Source organism: Rhipicephalus sanguineus, unplaced genomic scaffold (assembly GCF_013339695.2).
Source record: "Rhipicephalus sanguineus isolate Rsan-2018 unplaced genomic scaffold, BIME_Rsan_1.4 Seq100, whole genome shotgun sequence".
Taxonomy (NCBI): domain Eukaryota; kingdom Metazoa; phylum Arthropoda; class Arachnida; order Ixodida; family Ixodidae; genus Rhipicephalus; species Rhipicephalus sanguineus.
In genome coordinates this window covers 32803-51660 of record NW_023614140.1, presented here as the reverse complement: position 1 = coordinate 51660, position 18858 = coordinate 32803, and the positions used below count along the sequence as shown (strand labels likewise).

Sequence of the window (18858 nt, the reverse complement as noted above, 5' to 3'; positions counted from 1 at the left end):
CAGCTTATCTGCTGTCATAAAGCGTTCGCTAGCAACATATTCACTAACATGAAATATTTTACCATTTCTTCCTCGACAGGCGTTGTGCCAGCCAGAAACTTCTGTGACGTATCCTGAAGGAAAGGAGATGATTCGTAAGGGCTCGTTTATCTTTGTTAGACACAATATTAATGAGAACCAACAGACAGTAACGCCAAGGAAAGTATAGGGGGTGTTATGTGTAGTACTTAGAATATAAATGTGAAGAAAGTAATGTGGACGAAACGATAACTTGCCGCCGGCAGGGACCGAACCTGCGACCTTCGAATAACGCGTCCTATGCTCTACCACTGAGCTACGGCGGGGGTCATCCTCCCGTCCACTTTGTGGGGTATATATGTGCATTTAAACCTAGGAGTGTTAGTCAGCGCCTATCGCAGGCATGGCGGCGAGTGTGGGACACTCTTTTTTCTGCCTGTTGGCGTCACGTAGCACGTGATTGTTTTACGAGCTACGTAAAAAAGCAGCAGACGCGTCGACGAGTACCGGAACGGGAGCTAGACCTCGGAGACAATCTGGGACGGTAATCGCGGTCTCGTAGACGAGGGTGAGACGGTGGCCGTAGGGCATTAACAGTCTCGGCGAGGTCGTCGATCAGTTGCTCCAGGCGAGACTGCCGGTCCTCGAGTTGCGACAACGGAACGTTAGATGCCGTAGCCGCAGTACCTCTTACTGCATAGTCAGCAACGCGATCGGCCTGCTCCGCCAGCTTGTCGAGGGGCAGGTCGTCAGGTGCGGTAGCCAAGGCAAGGACTACATTCTGTGGCAGGCGCTGGAAAAACAGTTCTCGCAGCAGCGGGCTGTTTACATCCAACTTACAGTCACTGAGAAGCTGCTGCATGCGACGTAGCAGTTCTGACGGTCGCCGGTCGCCGAGCTCCTCTTCGTTGAGAAGCCGCTGGAGACGCCTGCGCACAGACACACACTTGCGTTTCAGCACCGTCGTTTTAAAGTGGTCGTAAGGTGTGATTTCATGGGGCGTGCACACAAGGCCGTGAAACTCTGCAACCACTTCCGCTGAGAGCGCGGAGACAGCATGGTAATGCTTCGCTTGTTGCGAGGTAATGCGCCGAAGGGCAAAGATGGCCTCCACCTGCGTAAACCAGGCTGCAGGATTCTGGGGCCAAAACGACGGCAGGTGAATCTGCACCGTGGCGATGCCCTCTGCGCCGATCGTCGGTCTGTCGCTTGTGGTCGCGTCCATGATGTAGTGCTCGCTCTGCGATCACGTCCGGGTCACCACGTTATAGGGACTGAGGTTAGGTCCACTATAACAATGCGTGTGGCGGCGAGCGTAAAAACCAGGGAACCGTTCAGACCGATGGTAGGAGCAGAAGAAGACTATTCTTTATTTTCGTTTTCTTTTCCTCGCAGCCCGCAGCACGAGGAACGAGGAGCGTGCTCATGCACATGCGCTTGTGCGCGCCATAATTAATAGTCAGCCGATGAAGGCGACGATGGCCGCTAGAAGTAGAATTACACAAGCGTAGCAATTCCTTCACAGCAACTGCAGTGAACTGGCGTCCACGGTCGCTGATTATCACTCGGGGCGGCCCGTGCTGGAAAATGACGGAATGTAGCAAGAATAGAGACGCCAGCAGCAGTCGCAGAGGGGATGACTGCCGTCTAGCAGTACCGAGTGATGTAATCGATGCACACGACTATCCTGCTGTTACCGGTGGAGGATCGTAGGAAAGGACCTAAAGGTTAAATCCCCCTTGCTCAAAAGGCGAGCACGCAGGCGGCACAGGCTGGAGTTGACCGGCGGTAACTTTCGTGGGCGGCTTGTGACGCTGACACCTCGCGTAGGTGGCGACATACTGCTCCGTAATCTGACGTATTTGTGGCCAATAAAGACGCTCTTTAACTCTATACAGAGTCCGCGATGATCCCAAGTAGCCGGAAGTGTGGTCATCATGCATGGCACGTAATACAGATGAACGGAGGCTGTCCGGTACCATAAATAGCAGTAAATGCCCAGTCACAATGTAATTCTTATATAGTATTCCATTGCCAACACAGAACCCACGCGCTATTTTAGAACCTTGAGTGGCGGAAAGGTATGGCTGCAACTTTGAGTCCTTAAGCTATTCAGCCTTCAACACGTCCATCCCGGGAAAATCACGATCGAGGGAAGATAAGTAATGATCGAGGTATTCTGCGTCGCAGTCCGTGGACTTTAGTGGCAGTCTTGAAAAGCAGTCTGCGTTGGCACGGTGTCGGCCCGTCTGATACAGTGAAGTCGTACTCATGTAGTCTGAGAGCCCAGCGCGCAAGTCGACCAGACGGATCACGTAGACTCACAAGCCAGCAAAGGGGGTGGCGGTCTGTGAAGATCGTGAAATGCCGCCCGTCCAAGTGTGACCGAAATCTTTGAACTGCGAAGGTTACGGCAAGGCATTCCTGTACGGTCACAGTATAGTTGGATCCGGCTTGTTCAGCGAGCGGCTGGCATAAGCGATGACAGGTTCTTTATCACCCATGCGTTGGGCGAGTACGGCACCGACGCCCACAGCACTTGTGTCTGTGTAATCTTCCGTTGAATAGGATGGGTCAAAGTGCCGTAGAATCAGTTGTGGCGTTAAGAGACGCTTCAGCTATTGAAAAGAGACGTCAGATTCATTATCCAATGGAACGGTGCATCCTTTCTCAGGAGATATGTCAGCGGGTGAGCGACGCCAGCGAACCGATAATGAAACGACGAAAGTACGAGCACAGCCCTAAGAAACTACGCAGTTCCTTCACAGACCGTGGTGGCTGGAATTCTTTGACAGCCATAGTCTTCTGCGGGTCAGGTCACATACGATGTTTGTGTACAAGGTGCCGTAAAATGAGTTCTTTCCCCTCACCGAAATGGCACTTCTTTGAATTGAGGACAAGCCCAGCGTTCTTAATACTAGAAAGCACAAAATCGAGACGCTGATTGTGCTCGCTAAATGTTCGACCAAAAATCACAACGTCGTCGAGGTAGCACGTACAGATCTCCCATTTGAGGCTATGCGGAATGGTGTCTATAAACCGCTCGAAGATTGCGGGGGCGTTACACAGGCCGAATGGCATAACATTGAACTCATCGAGCCCATCCGGAGTCACAAAAGCTGTCTTTTCTTTGTCCACCGCATCCATCGGTATCTGCCAATAACCTGACCACAATGAACCGAGGAAATGTACGAGGCTGTGTAAAGGCAGTCAGTAGCATCATACCCAGGAATTCGGGACATCGCTTTTAGTTCACCTTTTTCCACACCACGTGGCGTACGGACCTTCAACGTTCAAAATTCGCGCGATGACACTTGCCGTAATCGCGCGAATCGAGAAAACCACAATACATAAAAAAGCACGACGATGATATCCACTACAATCAGGCAGCGCGAACCTAAATCGCCTAGTGAAAACCGCAACGCGTGCAACGAGCGGCCGGTTGGGCTGCTTGACCGTGAATCAGCAGTTCTGTTGCAATGAAAGGGGGCATACAAGTCGCTCGGCTGTGCTTGATAACGACGAACTCCGAAATAGCGTGCTGCCCTTCATCTCATTCCCTGCCTCTTCGATGTATTTCGTCCGATTATATTGTTGCTGGGCCCGTATTCTCAAACGATCGCAAAAGGCGATAGTATCGCGTTTGGTGACGTAGAATTTGATGCGTTCAATAAGTAAAAACAACACTTGCCTGCGACGTCATTGTTGCAACTGGCCGTTGGTGGTACGAATGTCTCACAACACAGGAGTGAGCGCACCGTGCGAGAGCAGAACAACCCGAGTGCGGCGTTTTCGAGCGTGTGCTGCTGCTTCTACGCAGTGGCCAGGCTTGGCCGGCTTGGCTGTGGCTACTTGAAGTATAAGACGTGTTGAAAGTGCTTTCAACGTTTTTTTGTTCGATAATTTATTGCACAGTATAATATTTAAAGAATGAAACTTTGCGTGAAACGTATTTTCGTTGTTAGTTTAACACGGCGTACTCGGAGAGTTGAGCTGCAGCGTGCCGCCGCAGCGACATCGTCTCAAGATCTCAACATGTTGCCGGCGCGCGATAAGCCACGCGAGCAACGCACGGTTCATGTTCCTGGGACGTTCAAACCACGAAAAAACACGCGCTGGCAAAGAACGAGTGCTGATAACACCCCAAGGTAATGCTCGATGAAAGCTTCAGCGCAAAAAATGCTCCGTATATCCACCGAGAATTGAATACTAGAAGCTACCTCCTACGTCACTGAAATGCTAGACTTCACCACGAACCGACGGTTAACGGTGCCTTCGTTTATTGCAAATATGTCGACAGCACCGTCGAGCAGCATGACGCAAAATTGACGTCGGCGGAATTACCAGATGGCGCCCTAACTTTTCCGTTTTGCTCAATAGCCAATCAGCGCGCACCAAAGGCGATACTTGTGCGATTGTCGCCTTTTGAGAATACGGGCCCTGGGTCCCACGGGTTTCTTAAAAGAAAGCAAGAACGTCCTTTAGCGCTGCTGTATTTGTAATTGGAAAAAGCTAACTTCCAGAAAATAATACAAGTTCGGGAGGCAGTGATGACGATCGCGGGTTTGAAATTGTGCAGACAGAGGCTTGCCGTCCCTAATTTCAGTTAGCCTCAATTTATGAAATCAATATTTTGCACAATTACGTCAAGACGTCTGGCCGTGTTATATTCGCTGCCACAGACATTTTTCTTTAAAGCTCAATAAGCAGCAGAAGTAAAGGAAGAATACCTCTGCAAGCAAAATATTATTCAATGATCTTTTCTAAAAAGAATGGTTTTAATAAAGTCACCTTAGTTTCAACAGCGCTTTTTAGTTTTTAAGTAACATAACTAAAGACGTCGGAAAGCACCGACTTCATTATGCTCATGACATGCTACCCAGGCCGCGTTTTCCTCTCGGTTAAGTGTTGATGAAGAGTGATGAAACAGATTGGACTGATATAAGGTATCGTGAAACCCGCCTTCTTGTTTGCATGCCTATGCTGGTCAGTTCTTAGGGTGCTCGACTGCTGACCAGTCGAGCACCCTAAGGTCGCAGGATCGAATACCGGCCGCGGCGGCTGCATTTTCGATGGAGGCGAAAATGCTAGAGGCCCGTGTACTTAGATATAGGTGCGCGTTAAGGAACCCCAGGTGGTCGAAATTTCCAGAGCCCTCCACTACGGCGTCTCAAAAGCGCGCCGAGAGGGGACAGAAAACGAAAAGAAGCACACATACACATCGCTAGTGTGTGTGCAACTCTTACAATAGCGGGTACACCATACAATAGTGGGATGTATCCACTAATATAACAGTTGCAAGGCATTAAAGTGCCCTGTTACCGTGCTGCCAGAAGGTAAACATTGCTGTCAACGTAGGCCTTGTCTGCCGCGGTGGAGCAGTAATTATGATGCTCGGCTGCCAACCGGAAGGTCGGGAGTTCGATCCTGGCCGCGGCGGTCGCATTTCGAAGGATGCGAAATGCTGTGCGATGTTAGTGCACGTTAAAGAACAGCGGATGGTCGAAATTTTCGGATCACTCCACTACGACGTCCCCCATAATCATATCTTGGTTTTGGGACGTTAAACCCCAGATATTATTAACGCAGGCCTTAGCTGTGCCACGGCGACGTTCTGCAAGCGGAGTTCTTTCTCTGCATTCCCTTAAGTACCGTAGGCGATGTACATACTCTGTTTTGGTTACGTAATGAGCCCCACCTTTTTTTTTCTGTTTTGCTTCGTGGCGCTTATAGAGTGGCCGCATTGAGCTTCTCTGAATGGGAGGTTAACTGAAGTCACGTGCTGCAGGCAATGACGCTGAAAGCATTGTGCTGCAGTGCGCGACTCACATCTCGCGGGAAGTGTGGCCCCCTCTGCGAGTAACGGCCTACTTTTTCATTATTTTCCTACTTTGTAGACACGATATTCGCCTACTAATCTACGGATCGAATTTGTCCGGATCTTACATGATGAAACTCTGGTTTCCTCGCATCCCTCATTACCATCGTCTCAATCATACAGTAATGCCAATAAACAATAGAGGGGCTAAGTAATAGCAATAATTTTTATGTTATGATCGGGTCTCACGCTTGGCGCCGCTGGATCGTGGGAATGATTTGGCGGCATCTGCCCTGCTTTCTGCATCGTCAACGTTCCCCGAAACGCACCTCATGCGATGACAACACGGCTGTCGTGCCCCTTCCAAGCTGTCAGTTCCCCTCGTCAATCGCCCTGGACACACCCGGCCGAATTCGACGCTTTTATGGCCTGCAAATGAACTGTTTGCTGTCAAGGCTGCTCGGAAAAAGCGGTGATCTATGCACAGCTTTGTCGAACGTTCTGCGAGATGCACCGGACAATTAGCCGAGCGCCTGAGATATCGGGAACCTTTCTCCGTGGTGCCTTAATGGCTTGGTGGCCAGCAGCTGGCTCTCAGCAGAGCCGGCGCCGCTGTCGAGGAAGGACTGCACCTGACGGCACGGCCAGTGTCCAGGAATTTGCGCCGCCGTGATCCCTTCACTATACCTTCACTGTGTGTATGGTGCCCTATTGTGTCTTCTGCTCACCTCCCAGGCGCCGTACGTCGGATCGGGCGCGTCGCTTCTCTCTTTCCTGAGGTGGAAAGGAGGCAGTGCTTCACCTTTCCCCTTTGTGGGTTGAGATGAAGACAACTTACTTCATTGTTTTCCCCAACAGGGAATCTGGGGAAGACGAAAGCTTTATAACGCGAGCGTCGAGACGCTCCAAAGACACGCTACCAAATAGCCATGTAAATAAACGTTCTTGTAATCAGCTCCGGCTCCTGAACTTTACTTCTCCCTGAAGCCTGGCTGGTCCCGGTTCTATGGGCAGACCCCCGACCACATCAATGGCTCGTGATTTTGCAAGTTCCTAGTGACCCTTGTGACCCGGTGAGGTTAGAAGCGCGGGCTCGTGCCATTCCAAGGGAAGATCGAGAGCTCACGCCTCGTGACTACGCTTGCGAGAAGTACTTCTCGTAGAGCAATTCACATCATTCACTGAAAAAAATAATAAACGCACTGGGTCTCTTGTGCATTACACTAAGACGACAAGAAAGTGAAAGTCTTCTTCTTTTCGTCATTCGATGTCTGTGTTCTGCCCCACACCAGTGTAAAAGATTTCTGCGTCGAACGTGGTATTGCACTGCCTCTGTGATCGGCCCACCGATCACAGAGGCAGTGCAAAGCTACATTGTCATGTGATGAAGTCACATCATGTGACGTCATCATGCCGTCATAATGAAATGATTTTGGTGATCTATGATGTCATAATAACGTCGCGTCGTGATGTCATCACGCGATGATTTTTTTGTTGACGCCGCCAACGCAGGATGCCGACGCCGGCGGCCAATTTTCGCACCTAAGGATTTCGCCTTAATAATTATACCTAACCTATCGAGGTCAGGTTAAAGAAAATTAGCGCAGCTTGCACGAAGTCGCACAAGGCTGGATAACAACAGAGCTGCTCGACTAGAAGCAGAAGAGAAAGAGCACGCAGATGGAGAAGATAACGAAAAGAGCGCGTGCTGATTCATGGTCAAGCCTGCGCGGTACACGCAGCACAGTCACACCCAATGCTGGAGCAGAGTCCTTTCTAGAGCCCATTGTAAACTCTCCTGGGGCAACTCTATTACAAGTACACAGGCAAGGTGCACACTACGCCATAAATGATCGCAATAATCATGAAATTAACAGCTTTCGCTGTAAAAGAATAACAGAATAATAACAGCTTTAGTTGTAAAAATGCGGCTTTCGGCAGCGCGAGCCCAATTGATACCGAAACTTGAGTGCGCCGTTTCCGGAGGCTGTGCAACAGCGGCTGAGCTGCAGAGTGTTTCAGGCTGAGGGTGGGAGGGACAATACAGTTAACTAAGGACGTTAAAGTAGTTTAACGACTGTCTCTCCAGAGCATACGCTACTGTGCTCAATTTAGCGTCGGCTAAAGAGGCTAAATTTTATTCCAGCGTCGCCGACATAATGTGCGCCCACCGTAGGGATAATTGGCTGATAAAATATGGCGCTGCTGACCGCGAGGTCGCGGTTTATATTCCCTGCACCAGCGGTCGTATTCCGGCGGGGACGAAATGCAAGGAAACACGCTTACTTACGTCTGTTAGATGCACGTTCTAGAGCCCAAGTGTTTAAACCTATTACGGAATCTCCCACTGCGGCTTGGCGATAATGACAATGTGGTTATGGCACATGAAGCCCCTTAAATTATTATTTTTTACGTAGGCCGCTAGGGCACAATAAAAATAATACGTGAAAAACAACCCTGTACACACGTGTCATCATTAATGCGGGAGTGTCACGCACCGAGTTTTGCCTAAATATTCTGCATGTTCCATCACAAGCATCTGCTTATCAATAATTCGGAAGTATACATGTGAATGCGCACGTGGATACTTTGGAATTACGCATGCTTTTGACGCAGGATCAGAAAATCCAGATATAAAGGGATAAGGTTACGATATTCATATAATCTGCTTGCTTTGTTCGCTAAGCCGTCTTGCGGCGCTGCTGTCGCATCCGAAAAGCTACAGCGCAGTGTGTTTGTATTTTCGCGGGGTACAAGTAAAAAAATGGCTCCTCCTGGTCTCTGTGTATATATATTTCTTGCAGTCAGATTGCAAGTCGTGAAATCCACAACCCGACTAGACGCTTAAGACGTGTGCGGTTTAAACCGGTGCACTGTGGAGAAAACGATAAACTAGGTTGAATATAAATGCTTCAAGCTTTCATTTTTGGTAATTTAATTTACATAAACCAACACTCTACCAATGTCACGCGTTAGTAATAATAATAATAATAATAATAATAATAATAATAATAATAATAATAATAATAATAATAATAATACTTATTATTATTATTATTATTATTATTATTATTATTATTATTATTATTATTATTATTATTATTATTAATGTTAATTACCTTGATCTTGATGTTTTTCATATTCCACAATCATTGTTTTTATCCGAACTTTGCACTGTTTTGACATAGTATGGCACAATGTACAAAGTCTTCCCTTCTCAGTCTTTCCGCATAGTTGTATATATGCAATCTAATTTTTTATTCCCCGTCAATATTTCTCGTGTTGTCTTATTTTACACCTCCCCTTTTGTGTTCATTTCTCTTTGTGTACGTGTTTTTGCTCTTGTTATTTCTGAAGACTGTCTGTATTGTATTGTTTATTTTTATTGTTTTTTTTGCGTGCGCCTGCACAAAGACCTTACGGTTGTTCCTGGGCACGTTAAATAAATGACTGATTGATTGATTGATTGATTGATTATTATTATTATTATTATTATTATTATTATTATTATTATTATTATTATTATTATTATTATTATTATTAATGTTAATTACCTTGATCTTGATGTTTTTCATATTCCACAATCATTGTTTTTATCCGAACTTTGCACTGTTTTGACATAGTATGGCACAATGTACAAAGTCTTCCCTTCTCAGTCTTTCCGCATAGTTGTATATATGCAATCTAATTTTTTATTCCCCGTCAATATTTCTCGTGTTGTCTTATTTTACACCTCCCCTTTTGTGTTCATTTCTCTTTGTGTACGTGTTTTTGCTCTTGTTATTTCTGAAGACTGTCTGTATTGTATTGTTTATTTTTATTGTTTTTTTTTGCGTGCGCCTGCACAAAGACCTTACGGTTGTTCCTGGGCACGTTAAATAAATGACTGATTGATTGATTGATTGATTATTATTATTATTATTATTATTATTATTATTATTATTATTATTATTATTATTATTATTATTATTATTATTATTATTAGTCCCGCACCATGGCTCCCAGTCGGGATGCATGCTTGCTATGCTCCTGCCCGTTTTTCGGTAAGCAGCAGTTTTACCGCTGTGAAAGTTGCTCTAAACGTGTTCATGCGAAGTGTGTAACCTGGCCTTATGAAGAGCTGCAACTCCTAAAGTCTGGATCGCGCTCATTTTGCTGCAATTTATGTGATCTGAGCCGTTCTTCTGGTAAGCCTAGCGAAGACAACTCGGCGGCGGGCAGTGAAGAGCTTTGCAGCTCTCAAACCGGTTCCCTCTCCACGTGCACCCCTCCGGGCACGATAACTTGAGAGACAGTTATCGTGCACTCCACACCCAATTTCCATTTTCATTTCCTTCTTCCTTTTAAGAATCACCCCCCCCCCCCCCGGGCTGCGCAGCCTTCTCCTCGACGCTTTGGAGGGAATCTCGTTCCTCAGCGACGAGGTATCCCAACTACACGAAGAAAACGAGCGCCTCCGTAAGGATCATTCCCGCGGTGTTGAACAACAAGGCCGCGTGGTTGCCTCCCTTCGTGCAGCGGTCCGCTTCCTGAGTGAGGAGCTGACGCGGCGCACGGCCGCCGTGGCAGTGAAGGCACCTGCGATCCCTCCAGAGCTTGTGAACGTTGACCGATCTGTGACCTCCAAGCAACCTGTGTACTCTGAACAACCTCTCTCGAAAATTCTTTCATCTTCGAATTCGCCGCCAGGTGACGTAGACACGTCCGAGCGTGTCGGTGTGATGCCTGTGACAGCCTCCTCTGCAGCGGTAACTGAGGGTGGAAGAAAGAAGAATCCCGCCTCGTTTGGAGCTATGAAGACATCCACTATATCTGTAGCTCAACGACCACAACGGCCACAAAGGTCAAAGGCTATTTTTGTTACGAAGCTGAGCCCGGACACCACTGCTGCTGACATCAAAAAACACATTGCTTCATTGGATATGTCTCTCATCTCCTGCCGGCGACTTCAAACGAGATTCCAGTCATATTCTTCATTCTATATCGAAGTTGACGAGGAAACACTACAACGCCTGAATGACCCTTCGATGTGGCCCCTCGGATGCCTCTTCAAGCCATTTCGTGGGGAGCTGCGCGATGACATGCTTCATCCCTCTGAGCTAGTGCCTGGAATCGAAAGTGCCATGTAACGTAGACATATTCTACCAAAATGCTCGGGGTCTGCGTACCAAGGCACTCGAGTTTTTCTCTAATGTTCTTTCGTCTTCTTTTCCTATTATTGCTATTTCTGAAACCTGGCTCGGCACTGAAATTCCCTCATCGGACTTTTTTCCCCCGGACTACACCACCTTCCGCCGTGACCGAGATTTCAGTGAAACCAAACAGAAAGGCGGTGGCGTGCTGATTGCCATTGACAATTTACTGAAATCCATTAGACGGAAAGACCTAGAAACTATCAAAGAATCGATCTGGCTAGAAATCAACCTTGAGCGCCGTGAAAAATTGTTGATTGGATGTTTCTATTTACCGCCCATCATTTCCCCTGCCTCGTTTCATGATGTCATGTCTTCTATTGCACTTGTGATATCTTCTCATAGTGGACACAGAATTATTGTTCTTGGAGATTTCAATGCACCTGGAATTGACTGGAGCACGCTTACCTTTTCTCATTACAATCATTTCACAGAGAAAAAGTGCAGCCTGCTCTTGGACTTTCTGGCGTTTAATTCCCTACTGCAACATAATTCAGTCGACGAGGGTGGCGATGCGGGCTTGTTGGTTGGTCATACTTGAATGAGTTGAGCGCATACGAGGACACGGACAGAAGGAAGAGACGTACACACACTGGCGCTACTAACAACAATGGTTTATTTCATTATCCTGCCGATTCATATACCAGTTTTGCGCACGACAGTCACATGAACACTCTTTCATAAAAAACAACAATTTGATAACAACCAGGGAATTCACCAGGGATAAGAAGGCGGCTTTGCCGTCTTCTCGCGCAGTTGTTTTAACGAAAAAGCATGCAAAGCGGTGTCGGAAGTGTTTAACGAGCACAACAATGTTTCCTTGGCCAAAGTCAAGGCAAGAGCAGTGAAAATGTGTAAGAGCTTAGGCCTTGATAGACTACGCAAAAGTGTTGAAAAAAGTGACAAATTATCCTTAGAAGGGTTCTTCAGCGCGAAGACCCACAAATTGAACATTCCCTTCAGGGTTATCATATCCGAAAAAGGGACGTGGCAGAAGGAGATTGCTGTGTATCTACTCGATAAGCTTAGGCATCTTGAATTCCGGGATCCATTTCTTATCAAAAATTCCAACCAGGTTTTAGAGTTTTTAGCCACTCATGCTAAGGAAGGCCTGAAAACCTTTTCTGTCGACGTAAAAGACCTCTACTATTCTCTGCCCCATGAGAAGCTTTTGCTTTGCATTGAAGAATCTATTGACGAATTTGGCTCCGTTAAGTTTTCCGGTGAAGCCGGTGTTTCGGTGGGTGCTTTCTTGGAGCTGCTCCAATTTTATCTAACTTCCACTTTCATCCAAAGGAAGGAAGTTTCCTTCCTACAGAAAGCAGGAGTATGTATCGGCTCCTGCCTAGCACCTATCTTAAGCGATCTGTTTTTAGCTAGAATTGACCGACAGATGTCCACGCAGCTTGACGCAAGGGGTAGCAGTGTAACAGTTTTTAGGTTCGTTGACGATTTGTGTTTTTTAAATGTACGACTAATCATTTCAATGATCAGTGTAATGACCTCGTATCATTGATACGTAACTGTCTTTGTCCCTTGGTTGTGACTGTGGAGCAGCCTGCAGATGGTGTCATCAGATTCCTTGACGTATCGCTCACCCTTGCAGATGATCTAATTTGCTGGTGTTACGAGCCCAGGGCAAATAAGTCGTTATTGGCGTTTAACTCGAGTCACTCTAAGCTCGTTAAAAGGGGCATCGTAAAAATATGTCTCAAAAATGCCCTCACTAAGTCCTGTGTGCACATGCTTGACGAGAGCTTTAGGCAGCAAGCTTCACGTTTACAAACAGCAGGGTACCCGACCTACCCATAGTTGCAGTAGCCGAGTGTTTGCTTAAAGAATCTGAAGGTATGCACTGTAATGCCAGCACCAATGATCGCCCCACGCCTGAAAATAGAAACGTGGCAGTGGTTCCGTATATCCATCAAGTATCGCACAATCTCAAAAAAATAGCCGCCAGAGTTAACACCCGTGTTGTCTTTTCCGCCCCGTTTAAACTCAGTAAGTTGTGCAAGAAAACTAATCCAGATAAGACATCTCAGTCTGAATGCTCCATTAAGCACAGAAAACCTTTTGTGCAGTGTGTGACTAACGTTGTATACCGCATTCCTCTGTCTTGTGGCCGTGCTTACATTGGGCAGACTGGCCGCTGCCTAAATGTCCGGCTTGGAGAGCACTGTAATAAAGTGGGCAACTTCCCACCTGACGGCTTCCTGGCGCAACACTGCCATGCTTGTACGTGCAAACCGAACTTTCAGGGAACCATTGTCGTCAGCAGGAACCGGTCCGAAATTACTAGGCTGATCATTGAAGCCGAACAAATCGATTATCTTGGAGACGCTTGTGTTAGCAATCCCTCAATGTCCCTGAGTGCTAAAGAATTACACTTTCTGCGCATGAATCATTAAATTTGCTTGTCATTGCCTGTGCACCCTGTTTATCTTCTCGTGAGGTGAATTCCCTGGTTGTTATCAAATTGTTGTTTTTTATGAAAGAGTGTTCACGTGAGTGTCGTGCCTAAAACTGGTATATGAATCGACAGGAGAATGAAATAAACCATTGTTGTTAGTAGCGCCAGTGTGTGTACGTCTCTTCCTTCTGTCCGTGTCCTCGTATGCGCTCAACTCATTCAAGTATAATTCAGTCGTCAATTCCAGTGGCAACGTCTTAGACCGGTGTGTGTCAAAACGATCAACCCCTTGAAGTTTCCCGCTCCAACATCTCTCTTGTACGTCCGGACAAATTCCACCCACCACTTAACGTAAGATTATCCGCATCAGCCGAAACAACGAGCTACAGCAGTTACGTAAACAAATCTCCAAGATTTGCGTTCAAGCGAGGTGATTACACGGGCCTCTATCATCACTTGTCCACCGTTGAGTGGTCACAGGTTACTGACAAACCAAATGTTGATGACCAGGTTGATCGGTTTACGGAGCTTGTACTGAGCAGCATGCCTAATTTTATTCCCCAGTATACACCTAAACAACGTAAATGTCCCCACTGATTCTCATCTGAACTTATCAGTGCACTGAGGCATAAAGATCACGCACACCGGAAATCTAAATGTTCTCCATCCAGCGAGTGGAAGGAAAAGTTAAGTTTTTTTCGAAGTCTCTCTAAACGCCTATATAAGCGGGATCATAGTTCGTAAAACTGAATTCTTAGAAAAAAGCGCCTCTGACAGGCCGGCTGAGTGTTGGAAGTATGTACGTAAACGGTCTAGCAAAAGCGGAGAGTCATTCAGACTACTGGACTCAAATGGGGTAGAAGTGCATGCCGTCGCTGACTGTTTTGCCACGCATTTCTTATCCGTTTATAAGGCCTCAGACTCTAGCACTGATATGAGACAACAGCCCAAGGCAGTTAGCTCATCCAGTGCTTTGTCGCTGGATGAACATCTTATCAGCGAATGCATTAAGCGCTTAAAACCATCCTTATCATGTGGCCCAGATGGCATCCCTTCCGCCATACTAAAAGCTTATGGTAGTATATTTGTCCCAGTACTGACTACGATATTTAATAACTGCCTGGACACTTCCACATTTCCTAGCATGTGGAAAACTGCTCGTGTTTTCCCAGTATTAGGGTCGGGCTCTAAAACAGATGTTTCTAATTATCGCCCGATTTCTCTACTATGTGCCACATCAAAGATCTTCGAACTGGCTCTTCACAAAATACTGTCTTTTAGTGTGAAAAACACATTGATTCCAAATCAACATGGTTTTCTTGCTGGCCGCTCAACTACCACAAATCTTGCTAGTTTCATGACGCAGACCTCCACACCTATTTCTCAGAGAGGACAGGTTGACGTAATCTACTGTGACCTGAGCAAGGCTTTTGACGTAGTCAGCCACACACTGATTATGGTTAAACTTGCACACTTTCACGTTGATTTGTCGATTGTGAATCTCTCGCACAGCTATCTGCTCAATAGATCTTGTTATGTTGCCGTAAATGGCCAAACCTCTTCTTTGTATAAAGTGACTAGTGGGGTCCCTCAAAGGTCGGTATTAGGCCCACTCCTATTTTTCATTTACGTTAATGATGTTTCTTTTGCCATTCGTAATTCTTCTTTCCTCTTGTATGCCGATGACATCAATATATTTAAGGAAATTCATTCAGTCAACGACTGTCGCTTGCTGCAGTCAGATTTGTGTTCTTTTGCCGAATGGTGCAACGGCAATGACCTTTCTCTGAATACCTCAAAGACAAAATTCATGTCTATCACTCGCAAAACATCTAGCGTGTCATTTCAATACTCTGTCAATTCTGTGTAGTTATGCAGGGTTTATGAAATCAGTGATCTTGGTGTTGTTGACAGCGCGTTAAACTTTTCTGCTCACGTTAAGCGTGCTGCTATGCGGGGCCTTCGTTCTTTGATTCTTCGTTTGTAGTATATATCGAGAATTCAGGTCTCCCATGGCCCTACACAAATTGTACACGGCAATATATCTTCCGCAACTTGAGTATGCGTCCGTGATATGGAATGGCATTGCTCAATCCAGCGGTAACACCATTGAACGAGTCCAGAAAAAATTCCTCAGCATATATAACCATCGCTTTGCTAAAAATGACTCTGGATCTCATTCAAATACTGCTGAATTATTATCACTGCCATCACTTCACTGCCGACGAAATCGCTCTGATCTCTTATTTCTTTACAAGCTAGTCCACGGTATCATATCCTGCCCTGTACTTCTCAATTGTGTAAATTTTCGAATTCCGCGTAAGTTAACCAGATAGAACAGACCGTTTCATGTACCCGCCTGCTTCTAACAACACTCTACCGTTCACAGAATACAAATTCTCTATAATGTTAATTTTCTTGATCTTGACGTTTTTCATTGCCCACAGTCATTGTTTTTATCCGAGCTTTGCACTGTTTTGACATAGTGTGGCACAATGTACAAAGTCTTCCCTTCTCAGTCTTTCCACATAGTTGTATATATGCAATCAAATTTTTTTATTCCCCGTCAATATTTCTCGTGTTGTCTTATTTTACTCCTCCCCTTTTGTGTTCATTTCTCTTTGTCTACGTATTTTTGCTCTTTTTATTTCTGAAAACAGTCTGTATTGTATTGTTTATTTTTATTGTTTTTTTTGCGTGCGCCTGCACAAAGACCTCACGGTTGTTCCTGGGCACGTTAAATAAATGATTGATTGATTGATTGATTATTATTATTATTATTATTATTATTATTATTATTATTATTATTATTATTATTATTATTATTATTATTATTATTATTATTATTATTGGGGTTGACGTCTTAAAACCACGATATGATTATGAGGGCCGCCGTAGTGGAGGGCTCCAGAATTATTGACCACTTGGGGTTCTTAAAGGGACACTAAAGGCAACTATTAAGTCGACGTTGATTGTTGGAATAGCGGTCCAGAAACCTCGCAGTGCTACTTTTATGCCAAGGAAGTGCTTATTTTGAAATAAAATCACGTTTTAGTGGTCCACATCGCGTTAGCGCACTTCGAATCACCCGCCTGAAATCCGACTTTCAGACGTGCCCAACGTTGTCCGCCTTTACTGCGCGGCCGCCGACACTAGTAGCATCAGAGCGAAAGTAACGGGACCCACAGCAGCAACAACAGCCATCGAAGCTTGCCGCAATCGCCGCAATAGAGTGGACGGAGAACTTGACAACGAGACATTGGCTCGCGACGCTGGGCTCCAATTCAGTGACTTGAGCCCCGATGAACGCGGTATGCTTCTGAGGGCTCCTAGTGCGGGCGTCGTTGCATGCGGCATTTTGTCGAACTTTCTGTCAGAGTGACTTTCACGAGCGCGCAAAACACACGCGGCATTACGCGATCCCGAAACTACCACTGAGACGCGACCGCGTGAGCGAATCAGGGCGCCGGGAGAAGCGCAGTGCGGTGAAAACGGAACTTTTGAATCACGCGCGCCGTTCCCCGTGGCAACGCCAAAGAGGTTCTTTTTTACATGAATCAAACGGAAACGAACAAACAGCATTTTATTACGTCTTTTGATGAACGGAAGGTTCTTTTTTTATTGCTGCTAGTTTGATTACTAGTGGTTTATTGTAGGCAGACTCTCATACATCATCGGGATCACTTCGAAAATGTCCCACTCGTGGCGCTCATCATGTGATACATTTAGCTTAATTTCTCGGTAAGTAGGGCACTGCTGTTGATAATATTGCCGTTTTAGAAGTTGGCATACATTGAGCTTTCACTCTGGCACAAATTGTTATTTGCCTTTAGTGTCCCTTTAACCGTGCGCTTAATCTAAGATTTCTTCCAGTATTTTTATGTATGGTTGGTCGAAGCCCTGATTCCGTAGTGCCTCTATGACTGCTGACATCTCCACCGAATCAAATGCCTTCTCGTAATCTATGAAGTCTATATATAGGGGTTGGTAATAATCCGCGCATTTCTATATCGCCTGATTGATAGTATGACTATGGTTCATTGCCGAGTAGCCTGTACGGAATCCTGCTTGGTCCTTTGGTTGATGGAATTCTAATGTTGTCGTAATTGTATTAGCTATTAGATTTGTAAATGGCTTGTAGATAACGGACAGTAAGCAGATCGGCATGCACCTAATTTTTCAAGTCCTTGACGTCCCCTTCCTTATGGATTAAGGTGATGTTAGCATTCTTCCAAGGTTCTCGTAGCCTCATCGTCAAGAGACAATTCCTATACACAGTAGCCAGTTTTGTAGCGTTAGCTACACTGGCCTAGCCGGAGCCAATTTCGCGTGGATCCTCATGAGCCGTGCTGCGCATGCGCGAGGATCAGTGATGTCATATAGCTGGCTCACCGAAGCCGGCATCTCACGCGCTCTCCGCCACCGCCGCGCGCGACTCGCCGCTGCTGGTCTGCGCGTTCGGGAGGAGTAGCGTCGTAGCCATGGCAGACACACTGGCACCGGCGCGCGCGCAGCCATTCGCCTTCCCTGTGCAGTCACCGTCTGACACTGCGCTGGAGCCGCTTGATAGCGCCTCTGACTGGCGTTTGCAGGTGGGTAACGCCATGGAGAAGGAGAGCGCAAATGCTGCTCAACGGCGCAGAAGAGCCCAGAAGCTTGTCTCATCGGATCCCTAAGTAGTTGCCTGGCAATTTGCGGTTCAGCGTACGAAGAATGAACAGAAGAAGGCTAATAATCCTAGACAATATGGAAAACTAAGAATAATCAGCTGAACCTTTGCTAACGCTACGTATATTCTGGCATAGCCGAGCTAAGCCACTGCAAATTTTTTCTAACACAATTTGTCCACCGTCTTTCAACAGATCTGATGTTACCTGATCCTCACCAGCGGCAATTGCCTTTTGCGTTCCCTCTAAGGATTTCTTTACTTTCCATGTCGTTACTGGTGGGATGTCCGATTACTCTGGCCTACTAATACTTCGTACGTTATCGTCCTTGTTGTCCCGGCTACTGTACAAATATTTGTAAAATTCCTCAGCTATTTTAGCTATCCTATCCATATTGATAGTGACTTTGCCTTCCTTATCCCTTAGTGCATACGTCCGGTTTTTGCCGGTGCGCAGTTTTCTCTTCACCCCTGTGAGGCTTCATCCGTTCTAGAGATGACTAATAAAAAGATGGGACGAAGTCAGTCACGTGCGAGCCGGGCCGCGTGTTTTAGACCCTGCCGTGCAGCACAAATAAATAAAACGATACAGCCCGGCTTGCTAGATGAAGTCCAGGAGCGTTCTATGCAATTCGCGGATCCATTTGGAATCAACGTCCATCGACACTGTCGACGAGCTCAGGGAGAGGTTGTGATATTTAAAGTCTTTGAGAGAGCATAGTCAACGTTTACTAAAATAAGATATACATTGATT

General features: G+C 46.3%; 1 protein-coding gene across 1 annotated transcript; it reads right to left on the bottom strand.

The window, feature by feature from the left end:
• Nucleotides 1–525: 525 nt before the first annotated feature.
• On the bottom strand, nt 526–1243 carry LOC119375879 (uncharacterized; the record flags this gene model as incomplete). The annotated part of the gene is made up of 1 exon (XM_037645914.1): nt 526–1243. A coding segment is annotated over exon 1 (718 nt), but the record flags the coding sequence as incomplete, so codon positions are not given.
• Between the last annotated feature and the right edge of the window lie 17615 nt (nt 1244–18858).